The sequence below is a fragment of the Hemicordylus capensis genome, chromosome 2 (assembly GCF_027244095.1).
Source record: "Hemicordylus capensis ecotype Gifberg chromosome 2, rHemCap1.1.pri, whole genome shotgun sequence".
In the NCBI taxonomy this organism is placed as follows: domain Eukaryota; kingdom Metazoa; phylum Chordata; class Lepidosauria; order Squamata; family Cordylidae; genus Hemicordylus; species Hemicordylus capensis.
This window is the reverse complement of record NC_069658.1, coordinates 221,430,136-221,451,828: the sequence shown is the minus strand read 5'-3', so window position 1 is coordinate 221,451,828 and position 21,693 is coordinate 221,430,136. Positions and strand designations below refer to the sequence as shown.

The window sequence follows — 21,693 nt, the reverse complement described above, 5'->3', positions numbered from 1 at the left end:
GTCTTCCTTCTTCGCCCAACCTCTGCTGCTTCAGGTCAGGAAGTGTGGCTGGAGGAATCCAGTGGATTCTGTGCTACGACAGGGAGGCGGCGAGCAGCTTCTGAGCAGATGGTGAGGGAAAAGACGGGGGGACGGGGAATCGGGGTCACCCCTGTCCCATAAAAGGGGGAGCAGACTGCAAGGTCTGCATGCACGTGAGGTTTTCCCTTCTTTCCAGATGGGATGGCTTTAAGTGTTTTTCCTAAACTGGGTTGGGCTGGGATTCCCCTAGGGTGAGAAAGCACGTAAGAATTGCCCTGCGGGAATCGGACCAAAGTTCACATGGATTAGTTTTTGGTTTCCAGCAGTTGCCTCTGCGAAGCTCATACATAGCTTCAGGTCAAACCCATAGAAGCCGGGTTTGAAGATGCTGGCCTTCTCCCTGTTTGTCCCCAGCACTGGTATCTGGCGGTATGCTTCTTCTGCAAATGGAGGATCTATTTCGCTATCCTGGCGTATCCACAGCTCATTGCTATGCATTTGTTTACTCCCTTTGAATACCTGTCTAAGCTAGTGCCCATTGCTATATCATGTGGTGGTGAGTTCTGCAGTTGGTTAATTGCACATGTGACTTTAAGCTTAACATAACCATTGTGGAAGAGAGTTGGAACAATTCAATGAAAAATTATAGCAAAGATAACTATCTTCCTAGCAGGATGGTTCCTGATGGAAATATAGAAAACTGGATTTAGACAGTCTTGACTAATGTTCGTAAAGCTCTTTCAGAGGCAGTAATGATGGAATTAAGCAATGTGTGAAGAAATATCTCATTTCTTAGGCTTGGAGCTGTCTGCCGGTTGGTTTCATCTTGTGACATGGTGTGAGTTCTAGTAGTATGGAATTTCTTGCTAACCAGTCAAAGAAGTGGTGGCTTTCATAGGGGGATCGCAACTATCAGTGTTCAACACAGCATAGTATCCCTTCCAGTGACTGTTGCTGATGTGTGTTTATGTTTTTGCGAGACCTTTTGGTACATGGAACCATTTTGCCTTCTCTTCTGCTATGAGATTTTGTTATTGTTGAAAAGTGGCATATGCATTTTCTTACTGTTATGAGAGAGGGAGATGCTTAATGGCGGTAGGTACCTTGTGAGAATAGCAAAGAAGATCTGAATTGCCTCCAGCTTGCTGTGGTTTCCTGCTGTCCAACAACTCTTTTGGCTAGCGTAATGACAGCTGCTTTCAGTGTGGAACTGAATGAGCAGCACTGAGACTTTTGCACTGGAGTGCTGGGATCTCATGTGGAGATGCTATTCTGTGCCTTGTGAGCTTCTGTAATGAGTTGGCACTTAATATTCAGGGCTGATGTGTTTATATGTGGATCTCGGCTTGTGAGAAAGATAAAAGTTTTTTTTGTAACGGTAGTGGCTTTATTGGTTTTTATCCTATCTTGCCTTCATCATAGAATTCAGGGTAGTGTAAATGGGGTTCCCTGGAGGTACAGACCAGGCCTAGACTTGCTTATCTTCAGCAAGGTGGCTGTTTCATGTATCTCAGACCATGCTGGGTCCTTTGCCCTACATTGGAGAGGGTTATTTTGATCCCTCTATGTGGGTAAGGAAGTGTTTGTAAATGTGTATTATTGTGGAAATGTATGGTAGCCTAACTGTTCCCCTGTTATGGAAGACACTGCATGTGGTCTCATGTGAGTATGGACCCATGTGTACATTTCTACACTATTTTGATGAATTTATAATCTGTACATATGAACACATCTTATTCACACATTATGTTGAACGCATGCAGTACATGTCCTGACTGTATCCTGCATTTGAGAGGCTCTGTAGCCAAGTTCACTTTTAAAATGAGAAACATGTACATGCAGGGCTCGGGAAATCCACTAATCTACTTGTCTGTGATAAATGAAAAATGATGACTGATGAGTGGGAATAAATCCAGAGGAGTAATGTACCAACTTAGTTCAATGATTAAAATTTTTGTCTGGCTGATGAATGGAGCCAACATTTCTTGATCCCTGTATGCATGTGTAAAGACAGCAGAATGTAGTTACAGTAGAATGTATGAGTAGGGTTATTGTCAATTGGCATTCAGCAAGATCTGACACAAGGCTATAGAAAACTGGCTACAGGTTACTTGTTCAGTATTGAATGGTTTAGCACACCCCTCAAAGTGGGGTCAGATTGACGATGTGTTTTCCCCAATGACTGATGATGACTCTTGGGAAAAGGTTCAAATGACACCAGGTTCCAGAAAGGGGTCTAGCACATGGGGTAGCATTGCTGAAACGATTTTGACTGCTCCTCTTCAGGTAACTTAGTTCTGCTTGACTTCCACCATGCATTGGCTGCAAAATCGATTGCAAAGTGTTGCTTCTCTGAACTCATTCTTTCAGGAGTTAGTACTAAGGCATACATTTATTATGTCCATGGTGCTGTTTTTTTTCCTTCACAGGAGTTAACAACATGGGTGGTACCCCATATGGTAATTATTTTGACAGTGATCATGTGGTGTTCCAAATAACCTTCTTAAAGTCCCTTTGCTCATCCCTTGCAGATTACATAGGAAGCTGCCAAATACAGTGATGAATCTGCCTCATGGCTCTACTTGTAGGTGTTTCAGAGTTGCCAGGATTAAGAATCCTTGGGTCAGGGATCTCCCCCCCCCCCCGCATTTATATACTGTCCATTCCAGAATGGCTTAGGGCAGTTTACATCAAAAATTCAAATGATTTAAAATTTAACATAAAAGCAGTTAACATATTAACACAAAACACGTTTAAAAAACCACTTAAAACAAACATCCTATATAATAAAACCCTAGGGTCCCTGCGTCCATGTCTCTGCCGGGGTATCTGCGTCCGTGTCTCTGCTGGGTGTTCTGCGCATGTGTGGGAAGGCAGTTGGCGCGACCAATGGGCTCTGAGGCATATTGTGGTTGTAGCCAATGGCCATTGCTGGGGAGGGGGGTGGCTGTGGCTGCTGGCGGCAGAGGAGGGAAGGAGCGGCCAGCGCGGGCGGCACTTGAGGCTGGGCGCGGGCGAGAGAGGAGCAGTGTGGCAGCTGGCGGGGGGAATCGGCCCGCTGGCCGTGGTGGGGGGACTGGGCCCACTGGCACTTTTACAAAAGTGCTTAAGGGATCTGGATGTGTGGCTTCTATGTGATGTGACAGGCACGGGCTAATCAGTGCTATGCACAGATGGTTTCAGCTACATATTTGCAGAACTGAAATTTTCAGAGCTTGGTTCTGCCATCGAAAAAAAAGCATGGATGCAATGTAGTGAGAACACATCCAGATTGGCTCCACTGCTCTACAACACTAGGCCTGCTTCCACTCTGTATCAGTAGCTGTTGGCCTTCAGGAGTGCAAGATCCACACTTATCCTCAACCTACAACATGAGACACCACTTTTTTTTTTTTAAACTGTGGGAGTCTCTCTCTTTCCTCTTTGCCACAGTGTGAACAGATGCAAAGGAGGATAAAGCTACTGTGACTTAACTTCTGTTGTGTAGAAGAAGGAAGTTTGGCAGGTGCAGCTTCTCTTGTTATTACCGGACAAACTGCACCTGCCAGAGTTCTCATTTTGTACCCAACTGTTAAGGGCCCTGCCCTCCTTTGTATCTAGTGACCCACTCATCCCACCAGTGTTCTCTCTAAGGTGTGTGCACACACATGTCGTTGTCTGCTCAGTTAATTTTTGATCCCACTTAGGCAATAGCGTCTGGGGGCTGGGTGGGCGAGAGGCACCTTTAAGAGTAAATTAGGTGGTGTGCCACCTTAAGTGGCGCAGAGGGGGAAATGCTTGACTAACAAGTAGAAGGCTGCCAGTTCAAATCCCCGCTGGTGTGTTTCCCACCTATATCAGGCAGCAGCCATATAGGAAGATGCTGAAAGGCATCATCTCAGACTGCACAGGAGGAGGCAATGGTAAAACCCCTCCTATATTCTACCAAAGAAAACCACAGGACTCTCTGGGCGCCAAGAGTCAGAATCAACTTGATGGCACACTTTACCTTTTACCTCTGCTACTGCTGCACCTGAAAGCTGCTCAAAGCAGCAGTGTGCTGCCCAGCATTCACTGTGGTGGTGGATTGGCTCCTCCATGCAGCTGGCAGAGGCCATTTGTGGGGCCAGCCAATGGCCTCTACGCATGTGCGGAGGCCAGGTGAGTGGCGGAAGCCGATCCCGTCACAGGACAGTGCACCACTGCTCTGAGCAGCTTTCAGGTGCAGTGGTAGTGGAGGTAAGCACCTACTAATTTACTCTTAAAGGTGCCTCTCACCTGCCTCCCCAGCAGCACCTGCACTGGCTGTTACTGTGCTCAGGTTGAATCAGGAAGGCCCTGCTCTGAATGCACGTGAGCACACACTGCCTTGATACTGCCACCCAGACAAAAATTCATTCTGCACACAGATGAGAAAAATTAGAGAGAACACTGTACCCCACTCCCAGTTTCTCCGAGAAACAAACAACAACAACAACAAACAACCCAAATTGTTCTGGTAAGTACTAATCTGCCTACTTTCCGTTCACTATAATCTTAATTGATGATTTCCATCCTTACAAGTTAGCCCACTTGTGCCTCAAACGTTCATGCACCCACCATCTTGAATTGGGGCAGATGACATCATCACAAACTATGCCATTGAGGAGTCCCTGTGTGTCCCTACAATTGTACCCAATTTGGTTCATATTGGTCCAGGCATTGCAAATTCGATAGCAGGGGACAGACACACACAGCGTGCCAGGTGATCTTATAAGCTTACTTTCCTCAAGGAAAGTAGGCTAAAAAATGATGGGGTATACCACTGGTGTGACATCTCCCCTTAAGTTAGAGTGCAGGCTGCTTTGTGTCCTGCCCAAAATCCAGTGATCTAAGTGACAGTTTATCCTTTCAATCCTGTCCTTTAGGAGTTAAGTTCTCTCTCTCTCTCTCTCTCTCTCTCTCTCTCTCTCTCTCTCTCTCTCTCTCTCTGTATTAGTAACCAGGGCATTTCCTGCTGCCTCCTCTGAGGCATCCATGCTTGGGCATGTGATTGAGATTACAGCTGGGAGGGCAGGCAAGTCTGATAGATTGACGTTTGCACTCTGTAAAGGCTTTCCCCTGGACAGCCAGGAACTGTCTGAGCTGCTTTCTTTTCTGTGATTTGTATTTTCACCTTCCAAACTGAAGGAGTACAGTTGTGTTTGCTGCTTATTCTTTGGGGGTGGGGGTTAGGATATTGTGGTGCCTAGGTGCCAGCATTCTAATTTCTGTCTCTGATTTGAGAAGCAGGGTTGGGTCTGGTGTGTGGGTGTCAGAGCACTTGCATCCTGTTTTCTGCTTGAGGAGTTTTCTCATGTTTGCTTCTTGTCCTTGTAGGTGCTCTCCGAGATGTAGAGATGGAGACAGAAGACCCTGGCTTACCCTCTAAGGAGGGGATGGATCTTGCTGAGCAGAAGGCTGGGCTAGACTCAACAGAGGCAGGTGAGTGGCTTCAAGTCTCATTGTCTGTGTAGTGCATGGATCATAGCTGCCAGTGGTGGCCGGTGGCCCTGAGAGTGAGGCGGGGGACTAGGAAGGGCAGGTGATAGACAGAGCTAGGAACAGTGAGAGGTGGATCCAGTTGTGGGCTTCTCTCTCTCTTGCCAAGCCTGGCTGCCTGATTGACACCGACACACACACCAAGTGTCCACCCCCTCTGCTCTCTCTCTCCAAGATGTTCTTAAGAACAGCCCTGCTGGATCAGGCCCAAGGCCTATCTAGTCCAGCATCTTGTTGCCCACAGTGGCCCATCAGATGCCTCTGGGAAGCCCATAGGCAGGAGCTGAGGGCATGCCCTCTCTCTTGCTGTTGCTCCCCTGCAACTGGTATTCAGAGTCATCCTGCATCTGAGGCTGGAGGTGCCCTATAGTCACCAGCCTAGTAGTCATTGATAGACCTCTCCTCCATGAAGTTACCCAAACCCTTGTTGAAGCCATCCAAGCCTGTGGCCATCATATGGCAGAAATTCCATAGACTATGAACAGTGTGCAAAAGTACTTCCTTTTGTCAGCCCTACATTTCTTGGCAATCAGTTTCATGGGATGACCCCTACTTCTTGTGTTATGAGAGAGGGAGAAACATTGGTCTCTATCAGCTTTCTCCACAACATGCATGCTTTTACAGACCTCTATCATGTCTCCCCTCAATTGTCTTTTTTCTTAACTAAAAAGCCCCAGGAGTTTTAGCCTTGCCTCATAAGGAAGGTGCTCCAGGCCCCTGATCATCTTTGTTACTCTCTTCTTCACCTTCTCCAGTTCTAGAATGTCCTTTTTGTGGTATCATGACCAGAACTGTACGCAGTACTCCAAATGTGGCTGCGCCATAGATTTGTATAAGGGCATTATTATACTAGAAGTTTTATTTTCAATCTCCTTCCTAATGATTCCAAACATGGAATTGTCCTTTTTCACAATTGTTGCACATTTAGTCAACAGTTTCAATAAGCTGTCCACCACAACTCCTAGATCCCTCTTCTGGTCAGTCACTGACTAGGGATGTGCTCAAAGTATTTTGGCACCTCTATTTTGAGGCACTGAAATTGTTTGAGCTGCCCCAGCCAAATGGTTTCTGCAGGGGCGAGCACACATAATGTGGCAAAACACTCAAGATGCCATTCATACATGCTCAGATGCCATTTCCTTTCCAATGCTGCCCAAAGACTGCTAGGAATAGGGAACCGATGCAGCCAGAGCAGCGTGGCTTTTTCAAACAGACAGCCCAGCTGCTTAATACAAACAGTGCTGTGGTGGGGGACGGCAGAGGAATAATGGATGGGCAGGTAAGACCTGCCTTCCCCCAGTTAAAGTGATCGCTCTCCATCCCACCCGGATGTGCACGAAACACTTTGTACACATCCCTACCACCAACAGCTCATACCCCATCAGTGTATATGTGAAGGGATTTTTTGTCCCAATATTCATCACTTTACACTTGCTAACACTGAACACACATTTGACATTTTGTTGGCTGCTCCTCCAGTTTAGAGAAGTCCTTTTGGAGCTCTTCACAATGTGTTTTGGATTTCACTATCCTTAATAGTTTGGTGTCATCTGCAAATCTGCTTACCCCAACTTCTACTGTAGATCATTTATGAATAAGCTAAAAAGCACTGGTCCCAGTACAGATCCCTGGGGGCCCCCACTTCTTACGGGCCTCCGAACCGGTTTGAACGACCAGTGGTGCTCGCGAAAGTGCATCAGGTACGTCCGGTGACAACAGGACCGAGGAGGCAATGGGGCAGCAGGGAGGTACACTACCGCTCTGATAGTCCCTTTCCAAACAGAGCGCTGGTTGGGGGAAAGCAGAGGGAGGGATAAGTGCACCCCCACCCTTAAAATCACCCCCCCACCCTTTCGAACCTCCCTTGCCTGGTTCTGTGCACATCCCTATTATCCACACATCTGTTAACATTCTAGGAGAACTCCAAAAGGTTGGTGAAGCAAGATTTACCTTTGAAGAAGCCATGCTGGTTCTCCTTCAGCAAGGCCTGTTCTTCAGTATGTTTAACAAACTTTTATCCTTGGAGAATGCTTTCCATCAATTTACCTGGAACAGATGTTAAGCTAACCAGCCTGTAATTTTCCATATCTCCTTCACCCTGCCCAGATCCCTTTTTGAAAACCAGTGTTACATTGGCTACTTTCCAGTCCTCTGGTACAGAGCCTGATTGTAGGGATAAGATCCTACAACCTATATTTTTGCAAGGAGGTTGGCAATTTCATGTTTGTGTTCTTTAAGGACTCTTGGGTTGATGCCATCTGGCCCTGCTGATTTGTTTTTAATTTTTTTCAGGCAGTTTAGAATGTCATCTCTTGTCACTTCTGTCTGATTCAGTTCTTTTGCCTCTGTCCCTGGGATGCCGGGTTCAGGCACAGGTATACGTTTAGTATCCTCTGCCGTGAAGACAGATGCAAAGAACTCATACAGCTTCTCTGTGATCTCCATATCTTCCTTAATAATCCCTTTCATTCCCTCATCAAATGTTCTAACTGCCTCCCTGGCAGGTTTCCTGCTTCTGATGTATTTAAGGAAGTTTTTTTAATTCCCCTTGATACTTTTAGCTTAATGTTCCTCAAACTCTCTCTTTGCATCCCTTTTTGTCTTCTTACATTTCTTCTGCCTGAATTTGTGTTCCTTTCTGTCCATATGGGCAGACCTTCCAATTTCGGAAGGAACTCTTTCCCTCCTTTATAGCTTTCGTGACTTGTGAGCCATTCTGGCATCCTCCCAAACTTCGTGGTACTTTCCCTCCTTTTGGGTATGCCTTCTAACTGGGCTTATATTATTGTGGTTTTAAATAAACTCCATGCATCCTGGAGTGAAGTGACCCTCTCGATTTAGCCTTTCAGTTTTCTTTTCACCCAACTCCTCATTTTAGAGAAGCTTCCTCTTCTGAAGTTTAAAGTGTCTGTGTTAGACTTCCTTGGTGATTCTCTCCTGGCATGTATGCTGTTGCTTAAAGGTCCCATGACACTGACATCTCACACCAGCTCCTCTGTACCATTCACATTAAGTCCAAGGTCACCTTCTCTCTGATTGGTTCCATGAGCAAGTGTTCTAGGTCACACTCATTCAGCACATTTAGAAATTTGGCCTCTTGGTCATTACCTGAATGTGAATGTACCCAGTCTATGTGTGGGTATTTGAAGTTAACCATTGTTATAGCTGTCACTTTGACACCTCCCCAATTTCCTTCTGCAGCTCCCAGTCACTATCAGTGTTTTGGTCAGGAGTGGGAATAACACATCCCTGGTAACACATTTCCTTTCAGGTCTTGTAATTGCCCTCTCTCACTTGAAGCCACCCCACCCACCCACCCCCGCCGCCATTCACCAAGCCTCTTTCTCTGTCTTACCAAGCCCTCCCTCTCTAACCAAGCCCCACTCCATCTCTCATACACAGAGCCCCTTCTCACCAAGCCTCTCTTATCTCTCACACCAACTCCCCTCTCACCAAGCTTGTCTCTCCAACCCCCCCCCCCAAGCCTTTCATTTCTCTCTCCACCCCACTCTCACCAAGCTTCTTCTTTCTCATTGGGCCTCTCTCTAGGTGTCCCCATCAAGCCTCCCTTCTCTCTCTCCCCAGGCCTCTTTCTTTTTGCTCCCTCCCTGCCCCCTCCAAATAAAAACAAACACAGGAAGATCATACTTACAACAGCCAGTTAATTCTCCTGAACATAGAGCTTTCTCCAACCCCTCCCCACAACTTCCTGTTTTGCTCTTACTGGCTGGAACAGCCTGCTCATCAAACTGCTTCAACCAGTCTGATTCCTAGGAGGCACTGACCTGGCCTCGCCCCAAAATGGCTGTAAAAATGGGTGAAAAAATACAATTCCTTTTGGCTTCTGAAGCTTTATTTTTAACCTGGTTTTTATTTCCTTAAGTGGGTGATGCCAGGAGCTGACCACTAGGGATCAGAAGCTGGAGCAGCCTGATTAGCTTAGGAAGGGCTGGAGAAAGCTCCCTGCTAGAGAGAGCTCTCTGGCTTCTGGTAAGTCCAATATTTTGCTGGATCCTTTGTTTGGAGTGGAGGGGGCAGGCATAGCCCTGTCCTGCCCTTACTGGTTGGCCACCCTTGATAGCTGTTTCATTGTTTCATGTAGTGCCACCAATGTAAATGAGTACATTGTAACACTAATAAAAAGACAGGTTCCTGCTCCAAGGAACTTGCACTCTAGAGGAAGAAATAGCAGAAAGTGAGGCCAAGATAATGGGAGGCACATGAATAGCTGTGGTTGTATGTACTTAAGTTTAGTTTTAGTGGGCTGTGGGTTAAACCAAAAGCTGTGTACTACAGGTGGATTTGAGGTAGGAGGAGAGAGGTAGTACTACTATACTGTTTTGTAGGTGAGTTTTAAGATTGAGGAGCAGCATGAGATAATGGGGTATGTCACTTTAGAGTACAGAAGACTTTGGGGTGACTACTGAGTGTGGTCAACAGGGCATGTTTGCTGCAGACGTTGCACTAGGGATCACTCACGAAGTGTTGCAATCTAGAGTAGCTGAGTTGCCTTTTCAGGAGGTAAGGGCTATGGAAGGAGCAGGGAGAAGATTAGATAGGCACTGAATGATTTCACTGACATTTTTAATATCTTGTTCCAGGTGGAGATGAGCCCCTTTCTGTCTTGGATGAGCAAGGGGAGCCCCTAACAACTCAAAATAATGGACCCTTGAGTGTGGTAGATGGCAAAGGGGATGTGCAGGAGGAGCTGAGTGATGCTCGGGAGGAACTGAGTGACAAGGACATGTCTGATTCAGCCTCCACTGATAACACCTTGGAGGACTCCAGCGAGTTTAACCGGCCTATCATGATGGACAGTGGGCCCTCTGAGGAGGAGATAGCACAGCATCGCCCTGCTAGCCATCGGGATGAGGATGTGACGGCTGAGAACTGGCGGGCACACAGGAAACATGTTTTTGTCTTAAGTGAAGCTGGTAAACCCATTTACTCGCGCTATGGCAATGAGGAAGCCCTGAGTTCCACCATGGGGGTCATGATGGCGCTGGTGTCCTTCATCCAGAGTGGGGATAACTCGATCCGCTCCATTTATTCTGGTATGGCAAGAGGCTGGGAAATGAGAGTCAGTCCAGTATGGCTGAATCAAGCTGCATCCTAGTAGTTTGCCTTATTTGAGTTATTAGGCTTTTTCAACTACTGGTCCTTGAGACCATGACTAATGTCTAGCCATTTTAGAGACTGTTGCATTTCCTCTGACAGTTTAGCAGCGTAGGCTGTGTAAACATTCTGGGATTCTTAGGCAGTAAAAGATTATCAAGTTGTTCATGAACACTCTTGTCTACTGTGTTATGGGCAATTTCATGCAAGTACAGAACAGCACAAATGTGATGATTGGCTGCCAAATCTGAGAGTGTCAATTGCTGTGCTTTTAAATAACAACTTTCTAGTACAGGCATTCCTTGACCTATGAACACCCAACTTATGAACTAATACTTACAAATAAAGCTCCATAATGTATTAAATTAATGAAGTCCCCAACTTACTAATGCCAACCTGCATATACAAACAAGCCATTCCTCAAAGGAACTATAAGTGTTCAGAGTTATGAACATCCAATTTACAAATGAACTTTTGGAATGCAACCTGTTTGTAAGTTGGGGACTCTCTGTACTACTTGTTTGTGGAGATAAGTGTTCTCTCTAATTTTTTTCATCTGTGTTTGGAATGAGTTTTTTGTTCTGGGTGGCAATATCAAGGCAGTGTGTGTGCCATTCATTCAGCATGGGACCTGCCTGATTCAACCTGAGGGGGATCTAAAATTAACTGAGCGGAATCAGAAAATTGTCTGCACATGCACATGCGCACACCTTAGAGGGAACATTAGTGGAGATGCTCTTGAAAGCATGTGGGGAAAGCCTGGTGACATCTTGGAAGAAGTCAAAGGGGATGCTGCTGAATAAGAGTTCAAATGGTCAGAGGACAGGACTTTGGTGAGAACCTTGGTCTCATGATCATGAGAACAGACTCCTTTCCTGTTCTCATGATTAACTGAAGCAAAATTAAAACATGGGAAACAAAAAAATGCAGAATAAATTATGTAAAATAAAGATGAATATGCAACTTTGCTTTTTTATACAGGTAGCAGATTCTCCCTCTTTGTTTAATACAGAGTACATAGACCTGGTATGCAACTTCCATGTCATATGGTTTTATGGGATTATCATTTGAAGAGTAATTGGGTGCCTTCATTGTGCACAAAACTAAATGATGGTTGGTAGAACTGGAGTTGCTGCTGCTGCTGCTGCTGTTGTTGTTATATTTATATCCCGCTTTTCCTCCAAGAAGCCCAGAGCAGTGTACTCTAAGTTTCTCCTCACGACAACCCCGTGAAGTAAGTTAGGCTGAGAGAGAAGTGACTGGCCCAGAGTTACCCAGCAAGTATCATGGCTGAATGGGGATTTGAACTCGGGTCTCCTCGGTCCTAGTCCAGCACTCTAACCACTACACCACACTGGCTTCACTTGGCATTTGGCTTACAGACCTCTTGCTTTCTCTTCAGTAGAGACCACAGGCCTTAGTGCAGCACTATAGGAACATGAGAAAAGTCCTGCTGGATCAGGCCCAAAGCCTATTGATTCCAGTATCCTGTTTCACACAGTGACCCATCAGATGCCTCTGGGAAGCCTGCTGGCAAGAGCTGAGGGGGCATGCCCTCTCTTTGTACTATACTGAGACAAGTCTATCAGTGACATTTAGTCATGTCTATATGCTATCTCCAGGTTCAAGACAAGAGCACTATGCCTCTGAATGTCAGATGTTGAGAGTCAGCAGTGGGAGTTGGTTATTTGCCTTCACCTTCTGCTTGTGAGCTTTCCAGAGGTATCTGGCCACTGTGGGAAAGAGGATTTTGGACTAGATGGACCTCTCATCTGATCCAACAGGGCTTCTCTTATGTTCTTTATGCTTGGAAAAGGGGAAAAGTAATCTTTAAGGACAGGTGTGTCCTTAAAGGCATTATAAAGGTAAAGTTGTGCTGTCAAGTCAATGTTGACTCTTGGCGACCACAGAGCCATGTGGTTTTCTTTGGTAGAATACAGGAGGAGTTTACCATTGCCATCTCCTGTGCAGTATTAGATGATGCTTTTCAGAATCTTCCCTTATTGGTATTTCCCCAAACTACTTAATTTTAGGATTTGGATGTACTGTATGTATCCATGCTCTCAGTACACATAGCAAGGTGCCCACTTAGGGTTGGTGTTGGTGTGCACTTCTGGTGGTGACCGAAGCTCCAGTCTTTATGTGGAGGTCTGAGTAGCTTGGGTGGGAAAACCTGCCTTGCCTCTTCCCCGAGACACTCTCTTTGCTCCTCCGTAAGCAAACATATTCTATCCCACATCTAAAATTCTCCTATGAAAATGTTTCTTTTTGGTGGAGTCAAGAGAAGACTTCCACAACCATATCTCTAATAACTATCGTTGTGCAGCTACTAAAAATGTGCAGAATAGATTCCTTTGTTGAAAGAATTCATAAACTGAGCAAATTGACAAAAACTGGAATATTTGCTTACAAATGGTAACCTAGAGATCACTTAGCTATTTTGTCTTAGCTGCTGTGAAATGTTGACTGAAAATTCTTGACAGTCATAAACTGGATGTAGCATTCTATCAGATGTGATCTTTATATGTTGTGTTCTGCTGCAGACTGTTTAGAGTTACATAAAGATAATTCTGAACTGATGTGTGTTTAACTGAAGCTATTGTCATAGTATGTTTAGGGGCACACAGCTATTGCAATACAGCTTTCTTCTATCTAGTATTGATCAGTGGGAGGCAAATGTATATCACTGGTCTGGATACATTTTGGGACTACATATTGAATAGGACTTTTTATGTACTTGACTGCACATAAGACCTTTGGAAGGAATGGAGTCTAAGCTTTTTGCTTCTGAGGAGTGTTGACTGTGGTGTGAGATTTGACTGTCTTGGGACGTATCATGGTATGGCTCACATTTATTTTTATTTAGTTGCCCAGACTAGACTATGCTAGCTGGAGAACTTAGGGTGGGGGACACCAATGATATATTAATACAAAATGTCTTGGCGTATCATAAAGACTAAAATACATGTAGCATAAGCTCTTGTAGTTTACAGTCCATATTAATAGGTAGATTTCTATCTCTGAAAGTAGAATCTATACAATCTAAGGTAGATTTATTATTATCTAAGGTAGATTTATTATTATCTAAAAGAGCAAAGCTCACCACTTAGAGCTACACATATCAGGCGGTATATAAATATGATAATATAAATATGATAATTTTTTAAAAAAATAAAATGTGTAAGTATAGTAATATAAAATGAAAGTTGCTGTTCTTTTAAGCCTTTTATCAGGGTAGTGTGTACTCTGTACTAAAAACAGGTGGGGTGGATTGTTTCAAGGTAATCCAAATTCTGTTCCAAGAAAAGTCCAATAGTACAATCTGTATAAGTTGTGATCACATTTTGTATATCTTTTGATTTTTTTGCATAATTTATCTTAATCATTTATACTAGTCATGGGGAACAGGCAAGGAACTATTCAGGGCATTTAAACCCTGCTGCAAACTGCAACTATAAGCAATAGAAACGTGCATTTAGAAAAATGCACATGTCTATCACTGGTCTGGATACATTTTGGTCTCGTCTGGATACATTTGAGATTCTCAGGAAGTTAAATTCTGTGCCCAGTGCTGGAAAATACAACACATGTTTTGTGCTTCCATGAAATCTTGTGAAATGCACACAGCCGTCTTGCACCTAGGATGGGTGGGCTTGCGTGGGGAGCTGAATTTGCTACATCTTCTGACTGGTCTTCTTCATGCTTTCCACCACAGATGATCGCAAACTGATCTTTGTGCAACAGGGCCCACTGGTGCTGGTGTCAGTCTCACGTACCCTGCAGTCAGAGCAGCAGCTGCGCCAGGAGCTTTTGTATGTCTACTATCAGATTATCAGTATGCTCACCCAGGCCAGTATCAACCGTATCTTCGAGAAGAAGAAGAACTATGACCTCCGGCGCCTGCTCACTGGCTCAGAGAAGATTCTTGACCGCCTACTAAACCTGGTAGAGTCAGACCCTTGTTTCCTGCTTGGTGCTGTGCGCTGCTTGCCTCTTCCAGCCTCCCTGCGTGATTCCCTGGGTACTCTGCTCCAGAAGGCCATCACACCCAATTTGGTCTTCTCCATTCTAGTAGCTCGCAGTCAGCTGGTTACCACAGTACAGGAGAAGACAGTCATTGACGACTGCCGGCTAGAACCCACTGATTTGCACCTTTTGCTCAACCTCATTGGAGCAACCTCTGCCTTCCAAACTGGAGAGATCTGGACACCTATCTGCTTGCCACGCTTTAACCCTGACTGTTACTTTTATGCTTACATTTCATACTTGGATGCAAAATGTACTGTCTGCCTCATCCTTCTCTCCACTGACAAGGAGTCCTTCTATTCTGTCTCGGACTGCAAGAAACGCATTGAGGAGGGCATGAGGACTCAGAACTACCTGCAGGCACTATCGAGCGACCTGAGGAGTCCCTCCTACAGTGTGGGGCTGGTGGGAGTGCCGGATCTCCGGCACTTTATGTACAAGCCCCTGGATATACCTGATAACTATCGGCAGCTCCCTCAGTTTACCAGGTAACTGTAGGTTTGAGTGCATTGGTATTTGCTTGGAGCAAGGTCCCCTTGGAACTGGGAGGATACTGTGATGCAAGGAATAGGATAAGGGTGCAGTGGGAGAATTACCCTCTTTGACTTGGTGCTGAATGCCACTGGATTCCTGTGGATGACTGGGGCTTAATGTAGCATGTTACATTAAGATAGTATGAACTTTTGTGTCTTCTTAGAAAATAGAACTGGGCTTATTCATGCCCTACAGTTCTGTATGTGTGGAATGTCACATATGTGCCCTACTAGAAAGGTGTCATGAGAACCTCAGAAAATGCAACTAACTCTAACATGGCGCAGAAGTTCTGTCCCTAACTATTAACACTGTTCGTGTGTTCTGAAAAATTATGTCTCAAAATCAAGAGGACTAGCAACTTTTCTCACTCCAAATTAAGTCCTCTTGATTTTGAGACATAATTTTTCAGAACACACAAACAGTGTTAATAGTTAGGGACAGAACTTCTGCACCATGTTAGTTAGTTGCATTTTCTGTATGTTGCTCCAAAAGAGCTCAGGGTAGCATGTAAGGGCCCTCTCTTTCTCCATCTCATTTTTTCATCACAACACCCTTGTAAAGCAGGTTAGGCTGAGAGAGAGAGAGAGTGATTGGCTCAGTGTCCTGGTGAGCCTAATGGCTGAGTGGGAATTTTAACCTTGGTCTCCCCTTTCCTAGTCTAGCACTCTAACTTCTACATCACTCTGGCTTTTATACCAGCTATCGTTCTTCTACATCTTATCGGATACCAATGATGTCCTTATTCATTCATTCATTCATTCATTTAAAAACTTTTATACCGCCCTTCCAAAAGGCTCAGGGCGGTTTACATTAAAACACCATTATAAAGGCATAAAACAATGATTAACAATTAAAACATCATAAAACAACAATTAAATAATCATTTAATAATTTACTTATACCTCTACTTCTGCCTGAAAGGTCTGTCTTAGAATATGCTGTGTAGAATGAACCAATGCAAAATAAATAAATGGTTAATAATTTGTACAGTTTTTGAGTGTAGGATTTGTGGCCTTGAGATTGGACTATGAATTATCTTGTACAGGTGAAACTTGGAAAATTAGAATATCGTGCAAAAGTCCATTAATTTCAGTAATGCAAATTAAAAGGTGAAACTGATATATGAGATAGACGCATTACATGCAAAGCGAGATAAGTCAAGCCTTAATTTATTATAATTGTGATGATCATGGCGTACAGCTCATGAAAACCCCAAATCCACAATCCCAGAAAATTAGAATATTATATGGAACCAAGAAGACAAGGATTGTAGAATAGAACAATATCGGACCTCTGAAAAGTATAAGCATGCATATGTATTCAGTACTTGGTTTGGGCCCCTTTTGCAGCAATTACTGCCTCAATGCAGCGTGCCATGGATGCTATCAGCCTGTGGCACTGCTGAGGTGTTATGGAAGACCAGGATGCTTCAATAGCGGCCTTCAGCTCTTCTGCATTGTTTGGTCTCATGTCTCTCATCCTTCTCTTGGCAATGCCCCATAGATTCTCTATGGGGTTCAGGTCAGGTGAGTTTGCTGGCCAATCAAGCACAGTACACTGTATACTTTTCAGAGGTCCGATATTGTTCTATTCTACAATCCTTGTCTTATTGGTTCCATGTAATATTCTAATTTTCTGGGATTGTGGTTTTGGGGTTTTCATGAGCTGTACGCCATGATCATCACAATTATAACAAATTAAGGCTTGACCTATCTCGCTTTGCATGTAATGCGTCTATCTCATATATCAGTTTCACCTTTTAATTTGCATTACTGAAATTAATGGACTTTTGCACGATATTCTAATTTTCCGAGTTTCACCTGTATATCAATTATGGACTTGATTTTCAATCCCCACCTGATCCTATTACATGTAGTAGTACATTTCATCCTTCTCTGTCACCTGATCTTACTAGATATTGCAGGTGTCTGTGGGCCATTCCACATGTTCAGATATACCACTTTATGCCATCTCATTCAGATAGCACAAATACACACTTGGTGGCAAACCTGAATTTGGTGCCAAGTCATGTGTGGATCAGCTCTGCCCTGTAGCCGTGGTTGGTTTATAACAGCCAAATGCAAATAACTACCAAATTTCCAGAAGCTGTTCTATCCCAAAATTGGGTGAACAATTCAGTTGGGCTCTTTTGTGTTTGCTGGGTTAAGGCAGCTAGACTTTGCTCTTCAGATGGGCAAGCCTCTAAACAGATGGTACACCTCCTCCTCTCCCTTCCCCCTTCCCATGACTCCCAGCCATGGCTGTGGGAAGAACTAAGCTGGCCTTATTCAATTACAGCTCTAAATAGAGCAAGTCATGTGTTTCTTCTTATCAACAAGAATCTGTGTGGAAGCAGGAGCTGTTCATGGGACTAAAAGGCTGCAGAGGGTGTGGTGGGAAGCAAGGGTTGAGCATCATGAGATCCTAGCTAGCTTGTAAAGTATTGAAAAAGTACAGAGGAATTGGGAAGCAAATGTCAAAGAGCTCAACTGTTTCTGACACTGATGCATCTTGGAATTCGGAAGGGATATTGGCAAGTCGGAATCACCAATGTTCTCAGGACTGTTTCTAATGCTTTTCTTGTACCTGAAAAAACAGCAACATATATTCAAGCAGTCATGTGATTGCTTCATGCACCCAACTTGCAGCTCCTTGAAGACTTGCCAGCATCTGATGGCCGAAGCCCTTGACCACTGTGTTGCACTGTGGATCAGGGGTGGGATGACTGTCTGCCGCATGCTGGCTCTTGAGCTATGGTCAGCCTGCCATGGGCATGTATTGCTATGTGCAGGATTAGCTTTTGGAACAGTACTACGAAAGCTTGGGGAATGATGATTGCTGTAGTGTGTCAGGTGATCGGTGGCCATGGCTTAGAAACTGGCACAGGTTTATATTCCTTGCACTCTTCCATATCTGCCTTGTCCAGTGATCATGTGAATAAGCTCTGAGCATGAACACTTTTTGGAACCATTGTTAGATCTTATATAGGCTGGCTTTTGATGATAAATTTGGGCTTATATTCTCATCTTTTCTGGAGAACGTTACGGTTCATTGATGGATGCATACAAATCTTTGGAACTCTGCACCCTGCCCTTCATTATGTATGAAGATCTCTAGGTTCTGTGGCCTGGTCCATAGTAAGTTGTATACCTATGTCATTTTTTCACTCCCTATAGCCCAGAATTGGAGGGGCCATACTGCAGTGAGAGTGAACGCCACCGGCTCTTTGACCTGTATCACTACCTTCACAGTCGTATCCACAGTACCTCGCGCCCCCTGCGTCTCATCTACCATGTAGCTGAAAAGGAGACTCTTCTGGCTTGGGTGAGGAATGGCTCTGTGGGGGCTTCAAATAGGTCACTTCTTGTAGTTGTCTAAGAGCAGAACTTAACATTCTCAGAAAAATAGGGAGGGGGTGTTGTATGCGTGTGTGTTCCACTTCACAGTGTCAGTTACTAAGTCTGGTAGTTTTTGTTAAGAGTCTGTTATCTGACTCCTAAATTTTGGGGCTGGCTCCTAGATCCAGATAAAACTTGTCAAGGCCTGGTTGGCTTCTAAGCAGGGAAGGAATTGCACTGTGGGAGAGGGAAGGAGAGGAAGCGCAGGAGCCTAAGGATCCTTAGAACTCCTCATTCATAAACTGCAGAACCATGGTTTTGCATTGCATCTGAACAACCCCAATATGTAGATGACCTGGCTGGTATCTGTAAATGATGCAAAAAAATTATGCAGTACTGCTTAGATACTTGCCAGTCACCCCTGCCCTCCTTGTGTAAATTGGAATAACTGGAGCAAGATACTTCTGTGAGTCGCAGCAACTCGGCAAATGATGTTTGGGCTGTTTGATGGACTGCATTGAAGATAGTAACTGTTATTGCTAAGTTTTAGAACTTGTAGAACTGTTTTCTGGCATTTAGTGGATTAAGATTCTTCTTTTTGTGTTGGGAGGCTAGATAGTGGGATGGGGATAATGCTTTTAGCATTTTTCTGGGTTCTTGAAGGTTGGTGGCATCTGGTGGTTTGGATAGTTGTGACTCATGAGACTGTAGGGTAGTAAGGGCTCCTCTTACTTGACTGGGAAACAAAAGGCTTCTGCTGCTCCCCAACTAGTATCCTACTGTATTTGTAGTCAAGTAGTCATGTGATCTCTCTGACCTATGGAATGATGCTGAATGCCTTTCTTTCTCCTGTAGGTCACCAGTAAGTTTGAATTATATACCTGCTTCAGTCCCTTGGTGACTAAAGCTGGTGCCATCAATGTCCTGACCAAGCTGCTGCGCTGGATAAAGAAGGAGGAAGACCGGCTTTTTATCCGCTACCCACCCAAGTACTCCACCACACCCAACCCTAGTAAAGGAAGCAAGGGTGGCCGAACTGATGGTGCTGAAAATGGCTTCTTTGGGGTTCTCTAGGCTTAGGATTTCATCCATCTAGGACTGTGTCACGTGTGCTCCTCCTTGCAGAAAACTTTATTGATGCAGGGACTTCTCTGAGGAGAGGAGAACTTCAGGTCCCCATTCCCCACCCCCCACCCCGCCAGACTCTGAGCAGAAGAATTACAGTTTTTTCAGGTCAAGCTGTCTCTGGTGAAAAGTTTGGCCTGTTCTCTTTTTAAAATTTTACTTCTGGTCTTGAGTGCCATGCCTTTTAGGGGGGCATTGGACCTTGGCAGATACTTTCAGGTAGCCTGTAGGAGGTTGTGGCTCTTATATGCCACTTCCACAGATATTTGTGGAAAGCTGGGGGGTGGCACATGGATTCTGCCTGAACATATTTTACATTGATGCCTATTCTGGAACCTTTTAAGCTAGAGTTCTCCATTAATGAGTGCTCACAATACTGATATTGTCACTGGGGAATTGTATCTTATTTCCTCTCCTCATCAGCAATTTTTATAGCATGCTGAATTGCCACTTCTTTTGCTGAGGCAAGAAATGGCAGGTAAGGAGTCTGACTTTCTCTGTTTCTCTGTGTTCAAAATGACAAAAAACAAAACACAAACCCCAGCAGGACAGCTCAGTGATCAGCAATAAAGATGATCTTAGGTGTTGGGAAATGCTTGACAAAAATGCAATGCTTGGTTATCCATAGTTGGTGTCTTTCTAGAGGGATTGCCTCTCTGGATCAATTAAATAGCTACTGCAGGCTGATCAAGAGATTGGTGTTTTCAGTCAGCATATAATCAACCTAGAACAGCCGAATGTTCATTGTAAAGATGACTTGGATCAGTTGAATGCTAACTTGGGAGCACTGAAAGTGAAGAGACCTGGTTCCAAATAATCTTGCATCCTGAAACTATCCACATTTTAAATTTAAAACTCATTTCATCCTGCCTCTTTTGGACTCTAGTTCTCTTTTGAATTAGGGAAGCTGCTTCAGTCTTTTGTTCTTACACCACAAAAGAGTATATGTGTGTGAAGGGTATTTGCATCCTTCTGGTACTTGATGTCTGTATGATGGCTCAGTTTTTAATATGTAACCATGATGGAATGATGACACATTTATTTTTAAGATCTTATATTGGGACTTAACTGGCTTTGAAAAAATGGTCCTGCCATTCACCATGACTTCCTTCCCTACCCCATGTTCTCCTGTTTTTAAAATGAAGTTCCATCACAAGAAATTTGCAGGGGAATTATTGTATTTATGCTTGAATGACACATTGCTCCTATGAGCACCATTACTCCCCCCCCCACCCGCCCCTGTGCTGGGATGTCACCAGCTTTCCCCCAGCACTTGTGTTTCTGTTTGTAGATTTGGAGCTGGGGAAGAACAAACAGACCTGCGGTAAACTTTCTCCTTTAGCTTGGTAATGGTAAAGAACTCATTTCCCATTGCTGTTGCATAAAAACAAGATGTGGCGTTATCACGTTGAGACAGCTGCCCTTCTCAGATGGCGACTTAAAACATCTCACTTATAAGCAATTAACAGCTGTATTATTTCCCTTCCTGATCAAGTGCTCTTCTGCTGTGTAAATCTGTGCCCTGTTTAAATTTGCTGCTGTTGTTCCACTGGGTCTGTTGTTTCCCTGTCTTTCCAGTTTGCTAAAAAGAAGTTTTATTTTTGTCTGCTGGGAAGTATGAAGGGAATCTCCTTCAGTGGGCAATTCTGATACCCTGTGTTGTCTCATGGTGAGGATGGGGTGATGTGCAAGCGGGGAAGGTTTGGTCTAACCTAGGATGCTTTTGTAAGTGTAAAGAGTAATGTTGCAAGTTTTTATGTGGACTGAGCATGGAACTGGATTCTTCCCTCATTGCCAGTGCTGCAGTGATTGGAGGAATGATGATATTTTGCAGAGCTCGTCTGTGGCTATTGGATCCCTCCTGGTGCGTGCTTGCTTGCTCAGCTTGCTTCTCTCTTCCACCTTGGCAAAAGAAAATAGCAGTGATTCCATGCATCATGTGGCTGATTGACAATGAGGGTTTATATTTCTGGCTGAATTGTACTGAAAACTGGAAGCATCTTATTAAATACAAACACAACCCATTTCAAAATCA

General features: G+C 44.4%; 1 protein-coding gene across 6 annotated transcripts; it reads left to right on the top strand.

Moving 5' to 3' along the window:
* LOC128347879 (vacuolar fusion protein MON1 homolog B-like) lies at positions 1-21,693 on the top strand. 6 transcript variants are annotated; one of them, XM_053303114.1, is made up of 6 exons: positions 1-111; positions 5,359-5,463; positions 10,122-10,574; positions 14,351-15,149; positions 18,372-18,519; positions 19,389-21,693. In XM_053303114.1, the coding sequence occupies exons 2-6, from the start codon at positions 5,379-5,381 to the stop codon at positions 19,605-19,607; spliced, it is 1,704 nt and encodes a 567-aa protein (XP_053159089.1). In that variant the 5' UTR covers positions 1-111; positions 5,359-5,378; the 3' UTR covers positions 19,608-21,693. The 6 variants fall into 6 exon arrangements, with proteins under 6 accessions (XP_053159089.1, XP_053159091.1, XP_053159088.1 ...); XM_053303116.1 differs by lacking the exon at positions 1-111 and adding an exon at positions 139-182; XM_053303113.1 differs by lacking the exon at positions 1-111 and adding an exon at positions 248-577.